The sequence below is a fragment of the Drosophila ficusphila genome, unplaced genomic scaffold (assembly GCF_018152265.1).
Source record: "Drosophila ficusphila isolate 14025-0441.05 unplaced genomic scaffold, ASM1815226v1 contig_47, whole genome shotgun sequence".
Taxonomy (NCBI): domain Eukaryota; kingdom Metazoa; phylum Arthropoda; class Insecta; order Diptera; family Drosophilidae; genus Drosophila; species Drosophila ficusphila.
Window position 1 is genome coordinate 780,589 of NW_025064388.1, and position 23,366 is coordinate 803,954.

At 37.8% G+C, this 23,366-nt stretch overlaps 1 protein-coding gene across 3 annotated transcripts in view; it reads right to left on the reverse strand.

The window, feature by feature from the left end:
* Positions 1–5,293: 5,293 nt before the first annotated feature.
* LOC108098771 (catenin delta-2) overlaps positions 5,294–23,366 on the reverse strand; it is a 41,457-nt gene continuing 23,384 nt past the window's right edge. For 2 of the 3 annotated variants that reach the window (XM_043208422.1, XM_043208423.1), the window contains 2 exons: positions 16,675–17,231; positions 5,294–6,394 (listed from right to left, as the gene is read on the reverse strand). In XM_043208422.1, coding sequence (XP_043064357.1) covers positions 5,454–6,394; positions 16,675–17,231 — 1,498 coding nt within the window. In that variant the 3' untranslated portion in view covers positions 5,294–5,453. Of the gene's footprint in view, positions 6,395–16,674; positions 17,232–20,958; positions 20,978–23,366 lie in introns of those variants that run through there. The other variant, XM_043208424.1, reaches the window with a different exon arrangement.

Genomic DNA, 23,366 nt, shown 5'->3' on the forward strand with positions numbered 1-23,366 from the left:
ACACCATAGGGCCGCTAGGAGTATTAATTTAATTGGGACAGCTTTAAAGGATATTGCAGGCACACACGACTTTAATGATTGGGAACAAATAAAATTCAACCAAGAACAATTAATGAGAGCCGATGAAGGCCAAACAGAATTAAATATCAAGTTTCAGGAACGATTAAACGAGCTCGCGAACGCGATGAATCAAATTCAAAAATTCGAAACAAATAAAGAAACTCATCTTTTAGAAATAATTTTAGCCAAAAATAGAATTGTCATTACAGATTTGGAAAATATCCTAATGGGCTTAACCCTCGCAAAGTTAAATATTGTAAGTCCGGCAATCCTAGATAGCTCCGATATTGGCGAATTTAAAAGCAGACAGCCTATTAACATTAGTTTAATTGAAATATTAGAAGTATCTAGTATAAGTGTTTTTCAAAATTCCGATATCCTCCATTTTCTGATTAAATTCCTTAACCCTAAGCTTGTCTGTAAGAAGATAACGGTCTATCCGGTCCAGCACCACAATAAAATCCTGGACTTCGAAAGTGGAACCCTAGTCGCCGAGTGCCCAGGACGAAACCTCAATATCGGGTACTGCAAGACGACGGTCGGCGCTACCTTCTGCAGAGAACTCCAGAACGGCACTTGCGCCCAACAAATAGTTTCCGGAGCTGTTGCGCACTGCTCCACACTCCCAGGCCATCTGGATCCAGTCACTGTGGTGGATCACGGCACTCTCATAGTGAACGATGCCAATATGACCATGACCGACGACCAAGGACGGGACCAAAAAATATCCGGAACCTACCTGGTAACCTATTCCGACAAAGTAAGCCTAAACGGAACCTGGTTCATTAATCAGCTAGGAAGTTCGATGAAAAAACCCGCTGTGTCGGCCATGACCGCGGTCAACATCACGAACCACCAAAACCGACTGAGTCTTCCGTTTCTCCACGAGCTGAGTTTGAGGAACTTGCACCACATTGGGACCCTTAGAGAAGAACTGACCTTGGGCTCCTCCTTCAGCTACTTCCTCGCCCTACTCGCCTGCTTCCTACTGTGCTCTACAGTTTGGCTCGGCTACCATCTCCTAAAAACCAGACGTCACGGCGAATCAGGAAGTGACGCGGAATTAGCAGGTCACCGGGACGGCGACCACTTAAACACAACTAGTTCCCACGGAGCAAAATTGTCGAGTTGCAGCCCGTATCCGGTGGCCAACACGCGCAGTAAGGGAACTGCCGAATCGACACTCTGGGGTTCATCGCCCGGAGTCCGGCCAGAAACGCGCACGCATCAGGTGACCGTCGCTGGCCAGATACCAAGTGCTGACCCGGCGCTTTAGCGGCAGCGCTGGGAACACTTGCTCAGCGAATGATCGCGAGTGGCCGAATACCAAGTGCTGACCTTGCACTTTGGCGTCAGCGCTGCAACCAGGTAAAGGCCTCGAGCTGGGGCCGGATCAGACCTTCGAATTAGTTTTAATTACACTCCGTCGGCTAACGCACATGCGAAATAAAATAGTAATTACCTTTGGCTTAATCAAACTTGTAATCAACAAAATAATAATTTATCCTTTACTCTAAAGAGTTTAGGATTAATAAATGATATAAAACTTGAATCAACCAGATTTTATAATTTATATACTAAAGTTACAATATATATACTAAATAATTAAACTTCATAAAAGTCGACTATATCATAAAGCTGTCATATAAAAAATCGTCGAAAATATGGAAACTTAATAGAAAAATCGACATATGTAGCTTCGATGTTGTTTAGCCTTTATGTACATATTTTGTTCGATATACATATTTAATGACTGCAAGGGTATATCAACTTCCTTTCTTGACCCCAAAATTAATGTCCTAAAAAACTTGTGACCGGGAAAATCTCTCTTTTCCTCTCTCTTTTTCGTCTCCTTTTCCAAACACGTGTATCTCAAAACTGTATTTTTAATATTAGCCGGACACTAACTAAACGATTCACTTGAAATTTGAAATATAACTTGAAAATAACAATAAATATTTTTGAAAATAGTTTAATTGTTATAAACAATAATCATATTATTTTTTTCTCTTTTATATAGAATGAAAAAAAAACTTTATTATTTTTTTTAATAAATATAAATATATGTATGTAGTATCATCCACTATGAGCTGTTCGCCTATGGCCCAACGCTCAATTCAGACTTGTACTGCCAACAACTGGACCGTTTGAATGCAGCACTCATGCAGAAGAGGCCATCTTTGATCAACAGAGGGCGAATTGCCTTCCATCAGGACAACGCCAGGCCACACACATCTTTGGTGACGCGTCAGAAGCTCCGGGAGCTCGGATGGGAGGCTGTTTTGCATCTACCGTATAGTCTGGATCTCGCACCAAGTGATTACCACCTATTTCTATCCATGGCGCACGAGCTTGATAGTCGGAAGTTGGCCACAAGAGAGTCCTGTGAAAATTGGCTCTCCGAGTTGTTTGCCAAGAGGGAAGCGAGCTTCTATGAGAGGGGCATTATGAAGTTGGCATCTCGTTGGGAACTCGTCATCGAACAAAACGGGAATATTTGACTTAAATCGCATTATTATAACCAATTTTATGGACAATTGAAAATTCAATAAAAATACCGCAAGACTTTTGTAATACCCTCTGCAAGAGTATGAAAAAAACTCCAAGTCAAGGAGTAAACAAGAAATAAAATTAAAGAAAGGGAAAAAGGAAAATATGTTAGGATTTTAATTGTCAATAAAATATTAAAACTGTTGAAAATTAATATAAATTATAAATTTAGTTTTTTAAATTTATTTCTTCAATAATTACAACATTTACTTATTCTATAAGTATTGTTTTTTAAAAACAAGAAAGTAAGCTAGCTTCGGCAAGCCGAAGCTTACATATATGTATACCCTTGCAGTCATCAAATATGTCGAACAAAATGCATAAAGGCTAAACAACAACGAAGCTGGGACGATTTTTCTATTCATTTTCCATATTATTGTCTATAGATCATATGGCAGCTATATGATATAGTTGTCCGATTTTGATCAAATTTAATTCGTAGTTCAAGAGCTTGTGGGATAAAAAACAACGATGTTATCAATTTATTTCCATTAATTCTATATATATTTTTCGATCTCTCCTATGGCAGCCATGTATATGACAGAGTTATCCGATTTTGATCAAATTTAATCCGATTTTCAATAGTAGTTAGAAAACGCCACCTGGAAGAATTCAAGTCGATCTGATCAAAAACACGGCCTGAGAATTTTGTATTTTATTCTCTCGTATTGGAGCTATCCGATATAGTCGGCCGATCCGGCTCGTTCCGACTTATGTTAGGTTGTCAAAAAGTCTTGCGGAATTTTTATTGAATTTTCAATTGTTCATAAAATTGGTAACAACCGTAACCAACGTTTGGCCATAGGGGAGCAGCTCATAGTGGATTATTCCCTGCCAATCCCACCAAACACACAGAAGAACCTTCCTGGCCGTCAATCCAGGCTTGGACACCGTCTGGGCCGCTTCACCGCTTTTCGACCACGACCGTTTGCGCCTTACGTTATCGTAAGTAACCAACTTTTCATAGCCAGTCACCATACTCTTCAAAAACGGGTCGATTTTGTTGCGATTTAGACGCCATTCGCATGCGTCGATACGGTCAAAGATGTTTTTTCGCGTCAATTCGTGTGGCACCCATACATCGAGCTTCTTAGTGACTCCAAGCTTCTTCAAATGGTTAATAACGGTTTGATGACTCATGCTCTTGACCCACGCTACGGCTGCTACTATGCTGGTCTCTTTCAACCAATTCAGCGATTTTATCGCAATTTTCGACGACGGGCCTTCCGCAGCGTGGCGCATCTTCGACCACCTCTACACCAGAACGAAAACGTTGAAACCATCGTTGTGCGGTGGATATGGAAACTATATCGGGTCCATAAACTGCACAAATTTTATTGGCGGCTTGAGATGCATTTTTGCCTTTATCGTAGTAGTGCTGTAAAATATGCCGTATTTTCTCTTTATTTTGCTCCATGATTGCGACGCTATAACTAACGAACGACTTAAAAGAAAAGTCAATCAAACACGTATTAGCGCGTGAAATGAGCTTTCCAAAAAGGTATAGTATGACCTGATGCGACGAATAAAACAAGAACTACGCGCTCTCAGCGCCAACTACCGAAAATACCGCAAGACTTTTTTGACAACCTAATATACTGCGTGCAATAACTACACACCTTTTGGGAAAGTTTCAGCAAGATAGCTTTAAAACTGAGAGACTAGTTTGAAGAGCAACAGACAGACGGACAGACGTATTCTGATTCTACTCGTGATGCTGATCAAGAATATATATACTTTATGGGGTCTGAGGTGTTTCCTTCACTGCGTTGCAAACTTCTGACTGAAATTATAATACCCTTTTGCTCTGCAAGGGTATAAAAACCGCAATCGATTTAATTGAAATCTCTAATCTGTACATTGCACGGCGACTTTGAAAACACGACTTTTCAGTAGAAGCTTTAAAAGTTTACTTTTACCATTTCAGCCATTTGAAACGCACTCACTAAATTGCGTATTTCTTTGAAAATAAGTACCGGACGGCTTTATGCTTTTAAAGGCTTATTCCCAGACACATTTCAAAAAAAAAAATTTCTAATTGTATTTCCCCCTTAACACAACTATTACCAAATAACGGCAATTCTGAGCGATGCAATGTACGATATAACGAAGTTAACAGAAAAAAAATTAGGTTTTTAGGTTCTAACCAAAAAACTCCACATTAAAAAAAAAAGGACATTCAACGATGTCGTCTACCGGTCGCTCTGATCTTTCGAATCGATATAATTTAGTTTAAGCCGCTTTCTTATATCTTATGGTTTCAATTGGGTTATTTCATCAGAATTTCCTTTTTATTTAGCAATTCTATCCATCATGCGAAAGCTACATGAACTTTGACTCGCAAAGAAAAGAAAAAAAATTACTAAACATTATTATCAATAGTTTGCTTACATATAAAAAAACAATGTTTTTTAATTCAAGCTAAACTTTACGAAAGTATTATACAGAATAACGGCCAAAGAGGACATTTAAAAAAATTCTTTTTTCCTATAGAAATTTAAATTAGCAACTCCATGAGCATTTAAAAGTTTCTAATATTGTTCACACGAAAAAAATATGGACAGTTTTTTGATGATGTTTAGCTTACCATTTCCGGACATCTAACACTTTTGAAAGGTTATAAAGTTTTGCAACAATTAAACAGTTATTTTTAATACTTTAATATATCTTATTTTGTTTATTGAGTTATCAGATTGGTGAACTAATTAATTAAATAATATATTTTACAATTAAGTTGGTTAAATGTAAATGCTGTAAAAACCTTTTTGTAAAGGATTATTAAAAATGCGTTTTTTAATTTTTTAAAGTAGGAATTTCCTTTAAGAACAAAATTAAAACACATTTTATAATTTCTTTCTAACCATTTCCGAAAGCAATGCACCCTCATTATTTGACATAACGGCAACACTGGAATCCTTGGCCTTATATGAAGTGCTTGGTGCGCGCTGAATAGTTCTGTCTTCATAGCGAGTACGTCCCTGTGAAGCCATAGGCCTATTAAGGGTATTGTTTGCGTTATTTGGTGAACTTGGTGGGGTACTATGTGCTGTAAAACTTTTACTAATAAAATCTTGCTCTTTCCATCCATTTTTTTTATAACCGTCGCGTAATTCATTATGTTGCCACATAGTGTACAAAACTTGACTAGCGAATTTTAATACGCAAGAGGTATATTTTTCTTTTCGTTTTGTTACATTCATAAGCCGATCAATTCCTCCTGAATCTAATAACGAACGCGAAAACTCAGGATTTTTTTTAATAACTTCATTAATTGTGGCTAATACAGCTGTTATTGTGTCGTCTGAAGTATTTTGGTCATGTTGCACATTTCCAGATGGAAGTTTCTGTACTAAATCCCGCATCGCATACTTTCCAATGAGTTCTTTGTTACGTTGATCAATAGCTAAATTGCGAAGTGCTGTGGCAACCGCACAGACTACTCGATCAACTTCCATTCTTAGAAGCTCTACAAGAATAGGGAGACCTTTCTCCTTGCGCACTGTTGCTCGAATATCAATACTCGGTTGCCAATAGCATGCAGATAAATTTTGTATTGCACCTGCAGCGGCTTCGAGTGTTTCTGGATTAGAACAACTTTGCAACAATGACAGATAGTATTGAACTACTTCAGGTTGCCATAATTGCTCGTATCCTTTATTGAGTTGGTTATATGACACAGAACTTTTCGAGTATTCTGTTGCAATGTTGTATTCCTGTAACGCTTCGGAATTGTGGATAGCATCTTTCTTTTTTTTACTTGTTCCGAAACATCCTAAATTTTCTCCTGCAAAGAGGAAAGTATAGTTTTAATAGCTAGAAAAGGTTAAATTTTTATAATATTTGGTATTTATTATATAAACCTTAAAAGAGTTGCTTAATAGTGTGTGAAAAAATATAAGGTAATAAGAACGTGTTAGCCAGGCTTCTTATCATTAAAAAAAAAGTTTGCGCTTTAAACTGTAGCACCACTAGATAATTTTACAAAACAAATTTCACTTACAAAATATTCAAAATTATTAAACTTTAAATTAAAATGTAAAATATAAAAAAAAATCAATTTTTTTTCATAGATTGATAGAATAACGTCTTGAGAGTATATTCCCGAAGTTTTATGACTCAACTCTCAATATTATGGAAAATATCAGTGATTGAACGAGCGCGCTCGGACGCTCAAGACCCACCAACTCAAAACTTTTTTTTTTTTTTAGCTTTGCTTTTATTTATTGAATCTACTCTTAATTTTGAGACTAACAATAAGTTGGCGAATCTTAACATTAAAATTTAACTAACAGTATACTAGACTGCATTCTGGTGGCGCGTCCCTCAGGTCGTTCGCTGGGTGGGTAAGTCGTTGCGACGAAGGCGTGATTGGTTGCTCAACCTTGTTAGACCTCTCGCCAGGTGGTTAGGGTGCACCGATAGCTTGGTTAAGTACTTTGCCTTCTGTTCAGCGATCACTTCTTTGACTGGTAGGATGTTTAAGTCGCGGTGTATGTTTTCGTTGCGAACGTACCACGGTGCCCCGGTGATAGTTCTCAAGATCTTCGACTGAACTCTTTGAATTATGTCAATGTTGCCATTGCTGGCGTTCCCCCATAACTGGGAGCCGTACATCCATATAGGTTTTAGGACCGAGTTGTACAGCAGGACTTTATATTCAAGGCTAAGAGATGACCGAGCGTTGATAAGCCAATGTAGGCTGCTGGCTTTTAACTTTAGGTGTGTTCTTTTGGCTTCAATGTGCCGGCGCCATGTGAGTCTTCTGTCGAGATGTACTCCTAGGTATGTTACTTCGTTTGCTTGTGGGAGTAGGGTGTTGTTTAATGTAATCGGCGGGCAGTTTTGCCTGTTCAGAGTGAACGTAACGTGCTTGCATTTTAGTTCGTTCACTTTAATTCGCCAATCTGACAGCCATTTTTCAACATCGACCAAATGAAGAGCTAGCTGCGCAGTTGCTTGAATCGGGCATTTTGAGCGGCTAAGAATAGCTGTATCATCGGCAAACGTGGATGTTGTTAGACGTGTGCTTGTCGGGATGTCTGCTGTGTACAGGACATATAAAATTGGTCCTAGCACGCTACCTTGAGGAACTCCAGCTCCAACAGTGTAATCGTCAGATATAGCAGTGTTGCACCTCACGGCAAATTTTCTGTCGAAAAGGTAAGACTCTAAAATCTTGTGGGTGCTGTAGGGGAGCATTGTCTTGATCTTGTACATTAGACCTTCTAGCCAGACTCTATCAAATGCTTGAGAGACATCTAAAAATATGGCAGTACAGTACTCCCGTTTTTCGAACGCGTTCCGAATTTCGGATGTTATTCGGTTGACCTGCTCAATTGTTCCATGCTTTTCACGAAACCCAAATTGGTGTGACGGGATTCCTTCCTGGATTCTCAGGTGTGTGTTTATCCGAGTCATTAGGCATTTTTCAAAGAGTTTGGATAGGCAAGAGAGTAGGCTTATAGGTCTATACGACGTGGGGATAGTGTGGTCTTTCCCCGGCTTTGCTATCATTATTATAATTGACTTTTTCCATCTCACTGGAAAGTGGCCAAGTTTTGCGATGGCATTAAATAGCTGGGTGAGAGTGCAAACGGCGCAGTATGGGAGCTCAATGATCATTTTGGGAGTTATGAGGTCGCAGCCCGGGGATTTTTTCGGATTCAGTTGTCTTTTGATGATGTTAACGATTTCGTTTGGGCGAAACTCGATTGGCTCATGTTGAGGCTGGGGTTCATATGATAGAGTCGGCAAAGTAAACGCATTGGTGGCAGGATTTGGTTGGAAGACATTTTTAAGGTGTTTGGCAAACGTGCTGGCTCTGTCTGCGTCGCTGCGCGCCCACCCGCCTGTGGAATTTCTAATTGGCATCACGGTTTCTTTCGGTGAGCTCATAGTTGGGTGAGCTCTCCATAGTGAGTGTTTTGTACTGTTAGTTGACAATTGCTCTATGTAGCGGCGGTGGACATACGTTTCTTCTTGCTGTAGAGCTTGATCAAGTTGACGTGAGGCTTGTTTTAAGCGTTGCTTAGCAGATGGCGATCTGTGACATTGCCATTCTCGGCGTAAGCGTCGCTTTTCGAGGACGAGCTGTTCGATTTGTAGATTTGTCTTCTTTTGAATGTATTGTGTGGTTGTAGTTTGAGGTGTTGAAACTCGAGCTGCAGAGACGAGTACAGACTCCAGTGAATTAACAAAACTGTCTACGTTGGCTTCGTCGCTGAGGTGAGGACTCAGCTCAATGTGTGAGCTGATATACTTCCTGTACTTAACCCAATTGGTTTTATGTGAGGTCAGTTTTGATGAGTGGTCCCATGTTCCTGGGTGTCGGAGTAGAGTAAAGAGGACAGGCGAGTGGTCAGATGAAAGATCCGAAAGGCATTCGGCGCTTATCATATTTTTAGGAATGTTTTTGGTAATCGCAAAGTCTATTAAATCGGGAAGTTTCTTTGGGTCTGCCGGCCAGTATGTTGGAGTGCCAGAAGAAACATAGTCTAGCTTGTTCTTAGCTTTGATAATTGCATTATAGAGCTGCTTTCCTTTTGGGGTCACGAGACGAGATCCCCAGTGTGTGTGCTTGGCATTGTAGTCTCCTGCTGCTATGAAGTGGTCTCCGAGTGAGTTGAAAAACTGCATAAACTCATCTTCGGCTATGGTGAAGCGTGGGGGCAGTATACGGCGGCTAGAGTTAGTTGCTTGCCAGTATTTAGGTGTATATTTATTGATGTGGCCTGTATGTAGTTTTTAGCAAATTTCGTATGGTAATGGTGCTTAATGCGGCTTCTGATTAAAATTCCAGTCCCGCCGTGTGCTTTACCATCTGGATGATTTGTTCCATAGAATGTATATCCTCGTAGTTGGAAATTGTATTTGTTTGTAAGATGTGTTTCTGAAAGCAGCATTACGTCGATTTGATTGTCTAGAAGGAATTGCGCTAACTCGAGTTTGTGCTGCGAAACGCCGTTAGCGTTCCACGTAGATATTCGTAGGGAAGTCATTATTTGGATTGTTGTGAAACCAGCATTTGTATAAGTAGATTTTGGTTACGCATTAGATCTTGCATAGTTGTACGCATAAACGACATAAACTCCGTAAGGCTTTGTTGTAGACTGCATATCAAAGATTCAAAGTTACTTTTTGGCTGCTCCGGCGGTTGATGCTGCTGAGCCGTGTTCGGTTCTTGGTGTGCAGATTGCGGCAGTGAGATTTTTGGGGCTGGGGTAGCCAGTCCTGATTTTAAAGCGCTTGCGTATGTGACATTTTTGGCAGAGTTTATGGGTCGTAGTGAGGATCTGGCTGCAGTCGAGAAGAAGACTTCAGGGTTTGACCTGGAAGCTATGAACTGATTATTTTGGGTGCGGGCAGTAGATCCCCTCTGGTGGATGCGACTTTTCAGCTCCTTATAAACTGGGCAACCTCTATAGTTAGCAGTGTGATTTCCACCGCAGTTGCCGCACTTTTTCGAGTTCTGGTCATCTTTGCTCGCTGGGCAGTGTGCGGAGTCATGGAGCTCACCACAAACTACACACACCGGGCGCAGTTTACAGTAAGACCTTGTATGGCCATATTCTTGGCAGTTCGCACATTGTACCGGGCCATTGCGTTTGTGCGGCTCCTCAACTGTAATTCTGCGGTGCAGCAGGAACTGAAGATTGTATATAGGGTGCACTTCGTATTTCTTTAGGGGCTTAATTTGTGGCTCGAGCTCAACCTTAAAGAGTGGCTGTGGCTTTCTCTCCATGTTGAGGATATTGAAGACTGTCTTGGCGCTAAATCCCTTCTCTTGTAGCGCCTTTGTTATCTCTGCAGGCGATACTTCGGGCTCTATGCCCTTTAGTACGACTTGCAGGCCCTTGCTGCTTTTTAGCTGATACGTGTAAAAGTTCTTTTTTTTGTCGGTGAGGTATTTCGATAATACTCTGTAATTATCTTCAGACTTCGTTTGAACTTTTGTTTCCTGGATATTGCCCTTTACGAGTGGTATTATGTGGAAGTTGTCCTTGCCAATAAGCTCTATAATTTTGTTGACAAGAACGTTGGAACTTTTTTTCTCGTATGTAAATTGGCGGGGGCTTAGGCTTCCTTTTTTCGACTTCTGTAGATTCGGCGTCATCCTCATAGTCTGCCAAGATTTTAAATCGGTTTGAGTTCGTGGGCGTTTCTACTGCAGCTATGTTAGCATTGCCACGGGTTATTTTCCGTTGAGAGTTAAGGGGGCTCAGCTTCCTTTTGATTTGGATGTACCGATCCATACCAGTCTGCACAGCCGGCTTAGTGTTTTCCTTGTTATTGTTATCTTTTTCGGGCAGCGCAGCGGAAACTTTAAATCGTTTTTTCTCAAATCTATGATTTTAAAAACGCGGTACACGATTACGAAAAAACTACTGAGCCTATTTTTGATTTCTAAAAAGTGTTTTGTAGATTATACATTGAACGAGTGCATGAAAATCCGAAATTGTGAAAAAAGTTTTTTTTTACACTTTTCAACCCAATTCAGCAACAAAAAAAGACGAAAAAATGGCACTTTTTTTCAAGACGTGATTTCAATATTTTAAAATCGAATTTTTTGAAGTTGCAGACATTCATGCACTCGGGGGAACCCTGCTGAATAATAAAAAATGTTTTTTGTATGTTTCTGATGAAAACTTTGGGCTCCACACTGTACCGCAATAAATCCGTCATCCGCGTCGCGCCACACGCGACCTTGAAAAAGTCAGTCATTTTGTTTTTTTAGAATTTTCAAAAAATGTTTTTCTCATACCTTAAACATGTCTTCAAATATATGCAAAAAATTATTCGTGGAAGTTTTCATTTTCCAAGTGAAAAAATTCCCAAAAAAAAAAAAAAAACTACTTTTTGGCATGTTACATAAGAAGCCCCCCATAAACGAAGCTTATAAGCCCTTGCAGTCATTACAAATGTCGAGCAAAATGCAGCTTAACATCATACAATTTTCCACCGATTGTTCCCAATCTTTCCCAAAGTGGGCGATAACACCTCCTTGTGGGCGCTGCAGGTCTCAAGGGGGGCGGTGGGAGACCCAGAACTTGAGACCTAAGCGCCGTTGTATGTTACCTACTGCAAACCAAATAAGTTTGGGAACCACTGTTATATACTCTTGCAGTCATCAAATATGTCGAGCAGGCTACGACGATTTTTCTGTTAGTCTATACAATCTATACTAATCTATACTAATATTATAAAGAGGTAAAATATGTTTGTTTGTTTGTTTGTTTGCAGCGAATAGGCTCCGGAACTACTGGTCCGATTTAAAAAATTCTTTCACCGATAGAAAGCTACATTATCGTGGAGTAAAGTAGGCCATAATTTATTTTGAAAAAAATTAGGGATCCGTAAGAAAATTGCAATATTGTCGCATATAAAGTGAGTTGCTACCTCATCACACTGACAAACACGCTACCATAGCATTTTAACTCAATTTTTGTAGTTTTCATTTATCATTTCAAAGTGAATTAAGTTTTTTTTACATATTATGCAAACTTAGTGTTCTCTGCTCAGTTAATTTCATGGATAAACGGGTATTGTGTTCACTGTGAAATTGTAAAAAAAAAAAGAATTTTTATTCAATTTAAGTTGAACTGTGAAAATTATGTGGATCATGCATTTGAGGATAAATTCACCACTCTGTTCATAGTCCAAAATGCTTAGAGGACGACGTGCAAACATTGGCCGCAGACATCCAAGCCAGCAGCCAGTATATTCACAAAACTTAAGCGAAGAAAAACAATTGAGCACATGGAGATCATTGGCATCATTCATTCGCTTGGCATTCCAATATGATCCCACTGCGAACTACAGATAATGAAAATTTAGATATTGGACCAATGGCGACTATATACCGATATTGCAGTGCGTTAAAGTTTAAGGGGCACAACTAGTGTGACATTTCAAAAAAATCTTTTTTTTCTTTCATATTTCGGTAGATTACACCTTTTAAAATAAGATATTAAAATTTCAAATTGATATCTCAAATAGTTTTTGAGTTATAGCAATTTTAAGAGCAGCCGCTCGTATAACAGTGAGTACGATCATTTTATCTTTAAACGCGTTTTTCTCGAAACAGCATTTTCCGAATTTGCTGCAGTGATAACTCAAAAACTAATGATCCGATCACTATCAAATTTTTTTTACATGTTCTATATATAGTTCTCCCTACAATGACCTATCGATTTTTTTGATCCGATCAAAAATCAAATTTTGGCAGGCCAAAAGCGACCAAAATTTTGGGTAAAATTCGATTATTTTTTTTATAACACCGCCATTTTGTCAATTTTTGATATTTTTTATTTATCGTAGGTCATTGTATAGACAATATCATCTAGTTTAACGAGAATTTTTCATTTTTTGATTTCATCCACGGAGAGGGCCGGAATCACTGCAGCAGTTGAGGCACTTATTTTTTTTAGCGCCGTTGGAGATCGGCTCTAACTTAAAAAAAATTTAATTTTTTTTTTTTAAATTTTACTGTATATTCTTCAAACATGTATAAATATATTCTGAAAATTTTAAAATAATTGATCAAGTAGTTTTTTTAATAAAAATTCCCAAAAATCACCTTTTTTTTTTTGTCTGTCACACAAGTTGTGCCCCTTAAAAGAGAAACGGCCGGATTGTGCTGCGCAAGTGGAAAAGTCAAACTGGAAAAGTGTTAAATCACCATCTTTCTATACTTCCATATATTTGAAAAATGTTGCAACATTGACTATTATGTTGTTAAATTGTGTTGACCAGCGAAGCGGGCACAGGACCTATAGTAATTAAATAAATGAACAAAATAATGTCAGATTTACCTGAATTCAATTTTATTCCACCACGTTACGATATTGTCAACGATTTTCTGAAAATGGCCCAACCCTGACTACATGGCCCAACGCTGACTACATTTTTTTTCAAAAACCTATAACTTTTTTTGTTTTTGTTTTTTTTATTCTCTATTTTTGGTGAACACTTTCTCTTGCTTGTACCTTTCCAAAAATGTATAAACTTATTCTGAATTGTCATTCGTTCAGAACTTATGGACATAGGTAAAAAAAATGGCCCAACCCTGACAACATTCCCCTACATAGATTTTTCGATCTTTCAAATGCTATGATTAAAGACAACGGCGTGATAATTTCTTCCGTTATTTTTTCGATCTTTCCAATAACTATACAACTGCGTGCAATAACTATATGACTTTTGATATATTTTCAGGAAGATAGCAAGATGGACTTGTTTACAGACGTACACGTCTGGTTCGATTTAGATTGTTTTGCTCATCTATACTTAATGGGTTCTGAGATGTCACCTTTACTGCGTTGCAAACTTCTGACTGAAATTATAATACCCTTTGCTCTGCAAGGGTATAAATATGGAAAATTAATAAAAAGTCGTCGTAGCTTCGATGTTGTTTAGCCTAGTGTATTGTGTTCGAAATATTTGATGACTGCAAGGCTATATAAGCTTCGGCTTGCCGAAGCTAGCTTCCTTTCTTGTTCTATTGGGTTGGCAAGAAAGTCATGTCGTTTTTTTTAGTAATCGTTTTTAATCTAATTTATTTACGACTAATCGAGCACCAGGGTCACACTATTTAGTATCTTTTTAAAGCTTATTGTCTTAGGTACTATCGACGAAAATTTGGTAATTATTCGATAACATTTGTGGAAGCTATAGCAAATTAAATATGGAGGACCAAAGTGAGCATTTTCGGCATATTTTGCTTTTTTACTTCCAAAAAGGAAAAAAAAGCGGTCGAAGCTCGCGAAAAATTTTGCGAAGTGTATGGTAAAGATGCAATGAGTGATCGCCAATGTCAGCGCTGGTTTGCCAAATTCAGGCTTGGAGATTTTGGAGTTAAAGACGCCCCACGTTCTGGTCGACCATCGGCCGTTTTTAACGAACAAATTCAGGCTTTGCTGGATGAAAACCGGCGTTATTCAACGCGGGAGATGTCAGAGAAGCTCAGTGTGTCGCATACAACGGTTGAAAACCATTCGAAGAAACTTGGCTACGTAAGCAGGCTCGATGTTTGGGTTCCGTATAACTTAAAGGAAATTCACCTAACTAAGCGTATCAACATCTGCTATTCTCTGCTGCAACGGATTAAAAACGATCCTTTTTTGAAGCGGATCATTACTGGCGACGAAAAGTGGGCTGTTTATAATAATGTCCAACGAAAAAGATCATGGAGCAAGAAAGATGAGCCAGCCCAAGCCACATCAAAGGCCGATATCCATCAGAGGAAAGTTATGCCGTCTGTTTGGTGGAATTGGAAGGGTGTAGTGCACTTTGAGCTGCTGGGACGGAATGAAACCAACGGAGCTGAATTGGGAAGTGCTACCACATCCACCTTATAGTCCGGACTTGGCACCTTCGGATTACCATTTGTTTCGCTCTCTTCAAAACTCTTTGAATGGTAAAAACTTTGATTCAGATGAGGCTGTCGAAAACCACTTGTCTCGATTCTTTGCTGGAAAAGACCAAAAGTTCTTCGAGCGCGGAATTATGCAGCTGCCCGAAAGATGGTCATTAGTGGTCGAACATATAAATAAATCATCTTTGAAAATATTGAAAACGACATGACTTTCTTGCCAACCCAATATTTTATTCAACATCTGCTATTCTCTGCAGCAACGGATTAAAAACGATCCTTTTTTGAAGCGGATCATTACTGGCGACGAAAAGTGGGTTGTTTACCATAATGTGCAACGAAAAAGATCATGGAGCAAGAAAGTTGAGCCAGCCCAAGCCACATCAAAGGCCGATATCCATCAGAGGAAAGTTATGCTGTCTGTTTGGTGGAATTGGAAGGGTGTAGTGCACTTTGAGCTGCTGGGACGGAATGAAACCATCAATTCAGATGTGTACTGTCGCCAGCTATTCAATTTGGCGGAAAAAATTAAAGAAAAGGAGCCGGCACAAGCTAATCGCAAGGGTATAGTCTTTCACCATGACAACGCTAGGCCCCACACATCTTTGGTCACTCGGCAAAAATTAACGGAGCTGAATTGGGAAGTGCTACCACATCCACCTTATAGTCCGGACTTAGCACCTTCAGATTACCATTTGTTTCGCTCTCTTCAAAGTTCTTTGAATGGTAAAAACTTTGATTCAGATGAGGCTGTCGAAAACCACTTGTCTCGATTCTTTGCTGGAAAAGACCAAAAGTTCTTCGGGCGCGGAATTATGCAGCTGCCCGAAAGATGGTCATTAGGGGTCGAACAAAACGGCCAATACATAATTGATTAATTATAAGTCCTGATATAAATAAATCATCTTTGAAAATATTGAAAAAAACGACATGACTTTCTTGCCAACCCAATATTAAGTTTCTATACTATCGACGGTTGTTCATAAGACAGCTATATGATTCAATCGCTAGATTATTTCTATGAAATTTAATTCGAAAATTCTCTGATTTTGATCAAAAAAATTTTTCGATCTCTCGTATGCGAACTATTTGATATAGTCGCCGATCCGACTTACATAGTGGGTGCCAGGGGCCGACGCAGGGGGTGGTCAAAGGAAATAGCGATATGGAAAAAATGAAGTCAATAGTAAAAAAAAAAAAAAAAAAAACAACGGCGTAAAAATTTGTTTTCGATTATTTTTTTGATTTTTATTATGGTAACTATCCGTCGTCCGACCTGGCCCGATTTATATTTTGCGTGCAATAACTACAAAACTTATGGAAAGATTTGGCGAGAGACCTTTAAAACTGAAAGACTAGTTCACATAGAAACAGACAAACGTGCATGTGTAGATTGACTGAGATGTTGATCAAGAACATTAAATACTTTCTTCACTGCTTTCAAAACTATAATATCCTGTAATAGGGTAAATTCTGGGCTCAATAAATCCAATACCAGTTTAGTACATATGTAGGTACTTCACAAAAAACGGAAGTTCTCGTTGAGTGGGAACCTTAATTAGAAACTGAAAAAATAGTTACTTAAGAAAGTGTATAATCGCCTTAACTGTTTTTTGTTAATAAGTCAAATGATTTTAAACAATTACCACAAATTCTTGACAAAAATAAAAATTTGATATTATATATTTATTTACCTTTAGATGAGGATGGCGTGACTTTTTCTGGTGTTATAAAAGGAAGTTTGTCGTAATTGGGGTCTTCAACTTCTTGACATCTGTACGATAGATTGCGAAGTATACATACGCAATTTTCTACCGTTTTATTTCCGATATTATTTTTTTCAATCGCTGTTCGTACTACATAAAGCAGGCATTCAACTAAATTTTCGCAATTACGAAGACATCCTCTAGCATGTTCTCCAGCAGAACTGACATTTCGTAACACTCCAGAAGCGTTCCGAAATACTGTAGAAAAACATGTGTCTCCACAACAAACAGCATCCCAACCAGAATGCGGCTTAATAACATTGCAAACTACAGCAGCGAGTGCTTCATCAATAATTGACCGCTTTAGATCTTCACAGGAAGACATATTCCACAAGACTCCAGTCACCAACTCCTTTACTTCTGTTTCTTGAGACCGACAAAGAAGATGAACCAAAGCGTCTATTCCACCAGCGTTCTTTATTCCTCGTTTGTTTTCATCATTTTGTCTCCCATAAGATAAATTCCGAAGAGCACCGCAAGCGTTTCTTAAAAGAAAACATACATATACAATTACAATGCAAGAAACATATTTTTAAAATTTAATATTTATAAAATCGCACTTCTCACTTTCAAGTGCTCCCAAAAATAGACAAACAAAAATTTAAAAATAGTACCTTGTGTATCTAGTGCGGTAAGAACGAGATTACACTCGTGAAGTTAGTGCCCGAGCGCAGTCCCAACTGACCGAGGGAAAAAACGTGCGGCAAGATTGACGGACATATTCATTTTTTTAATTTTTAAAAAATTTTAACTTTAAAGCATGAAAGGAGGCAGTCATCAAATATGTCGAACAAAATACATAAAGGCTATGACATTACAACATAAACAACTTAAACATTAAGGAAAGTACTTTACTAAGCTATCGTTGCACCCTAACCAGGTTGCGCAACCAATCACGTCTCCGTCGCAATGACTTACCCACCCTGAGTGGGTCACCTGAGTGACGCGCAACCAGAATGCAGTCTTAGTCAAATTTAGTGTTAGTTAAATTTTAATGTTAAGATTCGTAAACTTATTGTTAGTCTCAAAATTAAGAAAAGAAGATTCAATAAATAAAAGCAAAGTAATAAAAAAATCTGTATGTTCGACGATATGTCAGCTATATGATATAGTTATCCCATTTTAATACAAGAAAGGAAGCTAGCTTCGGCAAGCTGAAGCTTATATACCCTTGCAGTCATCAAATATATCGAAAAAAAATACATAAAGGCTAAACAACATCGAAGCTAAGACGATTTTTCTATTCATTTTCTATATTTTCGACTATAGATCATATGGGAGCTATATGATATATGATAGTTGTCCGATTTAAAACTTTAAATGTTTGTCAAATATAAACCAACGATGTTATAATTTTATTTCCGTTTTTCTATATAGATTTTTTGATCTTTCTTATGGCAGCTATAAGATATAGTTGTCCGATTTTTATGAAACTTTTTTCTCAATATAAGGGTTGTTAAAAAACGTGATATTCAAAAAATCATGCTCGTGGGATAAAAAACAACGACGCTATCAATTTATTTCCATTAATTCTATATATATGTTTCGATCTCTCCTATGGCAGCTATATGATAGAGTTACCGATTTTGTTCAAATTTAATCAGAAATTCAATAACAGTTAGAAAACGCCATCTTGAAGAATTTAAGTCGATCTGATCAAAAACAACGGCGTAAGAATTTTTTATTTCATTCTCTCGTATTGGAGCTATCCGATATAGTCGGCCGATCCGGCCCGTTCCGACTTATATACTGCGTGCAATAACTACACACCTTTTGGGAAAGTTTCAGCAAGATAGCTTTAAAACTGAGAGACTAGTTTGCGCGGAAACGGACAGACGGACAGATGGACAAACGGACAGACGTACAGACGTATTCCGATTCTGCTCGTGATGCTGATCAAGAATATATATACTTTATGGGGTCTAAGGTGTCTCCTTCACTGCGTTGCAAACTTCTGACTGAAATTATAATACCCTTTTGCTCTGCAAGGGTATAAAAATCGTCATAGCTTCGATGCATTTTAGCCTTTATGTATTTTGTTCGACATACATGATGATTGCAAAGGTACATATATAAGCTTCGGCTTGCCGAAGCTAGATTCCTATCTGGTTTAAATTTATTTCTTTATTATTTACACTATTCGAAGCGATTTCTATAGGTATTGTTTTTGAAAAATAATATAGTAAAATTTCAGATGTTGAATATTAAATTGAAATTCCTTCCATTGACCCTTACTTACTATACGCGCACGAAGCGAATTGACGCTCGTTAGAGTCGTTGGTCGGCGCACGCCCTGAGACCGAGCGCGCGGACCGTGCATGATAATCTTTAAAATTCTATAACTCAAAAACTAATTTTGATCCCATTCTGAAATTTTAGTATGTTCATCAGAAGAAATTGAAGGATTTATTGTGAAAAAAAAAAAAAATCAAAAATGTCCAAGTTGGAGAAAAATGAATTTGTTATAAACATTTGAACTTTTTGTGGTGAAAAATTGTTTAAAAAATTTTTTCACGAAAGTTTTGCAAAGAAGAAGAAAGGATGAAATTTGTACTTCCTATTCATTTTTTTTCTGCGACGTACGGTTTTCGAGTTATTGGGGCTGGAAAACGCGACTGTCATCAAAAAAAGGGCAGTTCATCAAAAATTCAAAAAATCATAACTTTGTCAAAAAAATTTTCTGAGCCAAATAAAAAAATACGTGTCGATTTATTTTCAATAAAGAGCATGAAAAAAAATATCTCATCGAATTTCCCGATATCGACTGTAAATCTGATATGGAATCACCCACATACATCAATTAAACTGTTAATATATATATGCAACCTGTTCAATTAGAATTTCTTTTGACACTCACACCTCTCACCCTTTTTTCTACTGCTGTAAATGAAATCGTTTTGGCACAGAAATGATTTCGGCTTAAAAATCGTCTTCCCGCTCTCACACACGCAACCGCATTCTATTTTTAGATTTTTACGCTCTCAACTTTATGCGAGCGCGCTGAGAGCGAGAGAGTAAAAAAGAGGATAGAGATCGTTCGTCAGCGGTTAGAGAGGGATGGGATCCTCGCTTTTTCGTGACGGTCATGAATCGATTTTACTCCGTCCCCGAAAATCCATAACGCCCCTAAAGAAGTTTCACTTCAAAAATTCTGACTCCGTTGTTTTTGATCAGATCGACTTGATTTCTTCCAGATGGTGTTTATTAACTACTGTCGAATTCCGGATAAAATTTTTATTAAAATCGGACAACTATATCATATAGCTGCCACAGGAAAGATCGAAAAATATATATGGAATTAATCGAAATTAATTGATAACGTCATCGTTTTTCATCACACGACCATGATTTTTTGAATATCAAGTTTTTTAACTAGCCTTGATTTATAAAAAAAAATTCATAAAAATCGGACAACTATGTCATATAGCTGCCATAGGAAAGATCGAAAAATCTATATTGAATTAACGGATATAAAATGATAACATCGTTGTTTTTCATCAGCAAATGATTTTTGGAATAAAGAGTTTTTTAAGGGGCACAACTAGTGTAAAGTTTAAAAAAAAATCAAAAAAATGTTGTTTATATATTTCGGTAGATTACACCTTTTAAAATAACATATTAAAATTTCAAATTGATATTTCAAATAGTTTTTGAGTTATAACAATTTAAAGAGCTGCCACTCTCATAACAGTACAAGCGATCATTTTATCTTTAAACGCGTTTTTCTCGAAACATCATTTTCCGAATTTGCTGCAGTGATTACTCAAAAACTAATGATCCGATCACTATCAAATTTTTTTTACATGTTCTATATATAGTTCTCCGTACCATGAACTATCCGTTTTTTGATCCGATCAAAAATACAATTTTGGCAGGCCAAAAACGACCAAAATTTTGGGTAAAATTCGATTTTTTTTTTTAAACCCCGCCCTTTTTTTAAATTTTGATATTTTTTTTATCTTAGTTCATGGTATAGACAATATCATCTAGTTTAAGGGGTTATATACCTTCTTTGTCGAAGAAAAAGAGGAAAGTTCGGATTTTTTTTTTAGGTATGTAGCAATTATTTAATTACACGGGTGTTTTAATTTTTTGATAATACACTTTATTAACTATGTTTGTGCAAAATTTCGTGGAAAAATATCAATTAGTTTTTAAGGGGTGGCTGTTTCCCTTAGAGGCTTTTTTTTTAGAGCCTTGCGGTGATAACGCTCCTGGTCGAACCGGTCAACTGAAACCATTAAAGTAAAAAAATTTCATTAGTTTAGAGTAATATCTTGTGCTTGAACGAACGATTTAAATTTATTTTATTTTTGTATGCATACGGGAACGTTTTATGCTAAAAATGAGCTTTTACTAAAAAATTCATTTCGGCGAAAAAAAGTTTTTGCGTGAAAAGTCGATCGTTCAAGCACAAGACAATTTCATTACGAACATTTGAAAAAATTTGAAGTAAATCGGTTCAGTAGTTTTCCGCCAATCGTTATCACCGCAAAGTCATTTTTCAAGAAACACCATTTCGAGATATTCGCGTTTAAAGTTTCAAGTTCAGTTTCGGGCCGCGCGGTTAGGAGCGCTGTAACTTTTTTCTACTGCTCGAATCTCTATGAAAATTTGGGAAACTGTTCTCAAAGAGTTGTTCTTTAAGATAAAGCAATAAAAAATTTTTCGATTTTTTGAAAATAAAAAAAGGTATATATATAACCCCTTAACGAGAATTTTTCATTTTTCGATTTCATCCACGGAGGGCCGTAATCACTGCAGCAGTTAAGGCACTTTATTTTAGCGCCGTTGGAGATCGACTCTAACTTATAATATTTAATTTTTAAATATTAAATATATAAATATTATATATTTAATTTTTTTCTTTAAAAATTTCACTGTATGTTCTTAAAACATGTATAAATATATTCTTAAAATTTGAAAATAATTGATCAAGTAGTTTTTTTTTATAAAAATCACCTTAGGCCGTCACACTAGTTTTGCCCCTTAACGACTCTTGAATAACAAATAAAATTTCATCGATATCGGACGACTATATCATATAACTGCCATATGAATAATGGTCAAAAATGTGGAAAATTAATAGAAAAGTCGTCGTAGCTTTGATGTTGTTTAGGCTTTGTGTATTCTGTTCGAAATATTTGATGACTGCAAGGGTATATAAGCTTCGGCTTGCCGAAGCTAGCTTCCTTTCTTGTTTTATTCACAGAAACATTACCATTTATCTTGGGAGCGATGTAGATTTTGAATTTATTTAAAGAGTATACCGAGAAATTATTATTCCCACTTGCACTAAAGCAATTCGCAGCCTCTACCTATTAAAGAATGTTCAAAGAATTCAAAGAAATTATACTTCAATCACATGAAAAACTTTTACATCCAGGTATACAGAAAATGACAAAATTATTCAAAGAAAATCACTTCATTCCAAATAGCCAATTATTAATTCAGAATATAATAAATTATTGCAACATATGCAATTTCGCTAAAACAGAACAAAGAAACACAGAAATGTCTTTGAAAATCATCAGGGTTGGACCATTGTCGAGACAAATTTGTAGTAGATATTTATTCATCTAAAGGAAAACATTACATCAGTTGCATCGACATTTATTTTAAATCATTATCAATTAGGCAAGCCCAAATTACTAAAGGCAGATAGAGACGGAGATCTCTCCAGCTTAACTTTAAAGGGATGAAGCAGAAGGAAATACAACTCAAAAAAATACAAATACAAATACGTGGCAGACGTCGAAAGACGATATCCGACAATAAATCAAAAAATCCGAATAGTCAATTTATCCAATGATGAAGAAGTAAAATTAAGCAAGATACAAACAATTCTTTACACTGTAACGAACTGCTTTTTTTTTCTCGTCCCACCAAATTTATTGTTGCGTGATCCCGACCAAGAAATACACAGAATTTGGGTTAGATTTGGCAATAGGGAGATTGGTTTATTATTGTTTCTCGGTTTTTAAAGTTGATTTGATCTTGACCGCTGCTGTCTGGCGACTATATTGCCCTCGTTTACGCCGGTGATGACTCCCGCGGCAGCACGCCTGTCTCGCGACCTCTGCCTTACAGAGTCTTTCGGGTACCGGTCGCGTAATAGGCTCGCTACGGGTCTCTCACAACTTGGAGGATGTGAAACCGAACCTCCCTAGCGGCGCTAAGCAGTAATGCCTGTAGTCACCACTCTTCGCTCTACCCCGGAGTTCGGTCGGGACTTCGTCGGCCTGGCCCTCAGCAGGTCCTCACCTTTGTGTGAACCGACACCGGGTACCTTTCGCACAACATCCACTGTTAAGACTCCACCAACTTCGTCGGTCTTAAGACTCGTAGAGGCGCCCTACAGCTTTCCTTGCACCCTTGGGATCTCTGCTTGGTATTCTCAGCTTATGTAGACGTGACCGTCGTTGGGCTTCTTGACTCGGCGATCTTGATCCGGATATATTGGCACTTGGTATTCACTTGGGTTTCACTCACGATGGTACGGTCTCCTGCACGACTTTCACTTGAAAGTCCTGGCGGGTCATGGACACGACCGTCCTCCAAGGCGGTTCCTTTCTAACTCCCCGCGTTGCGCTTGCGCCGTCCTTTTATATCCTCTGCGG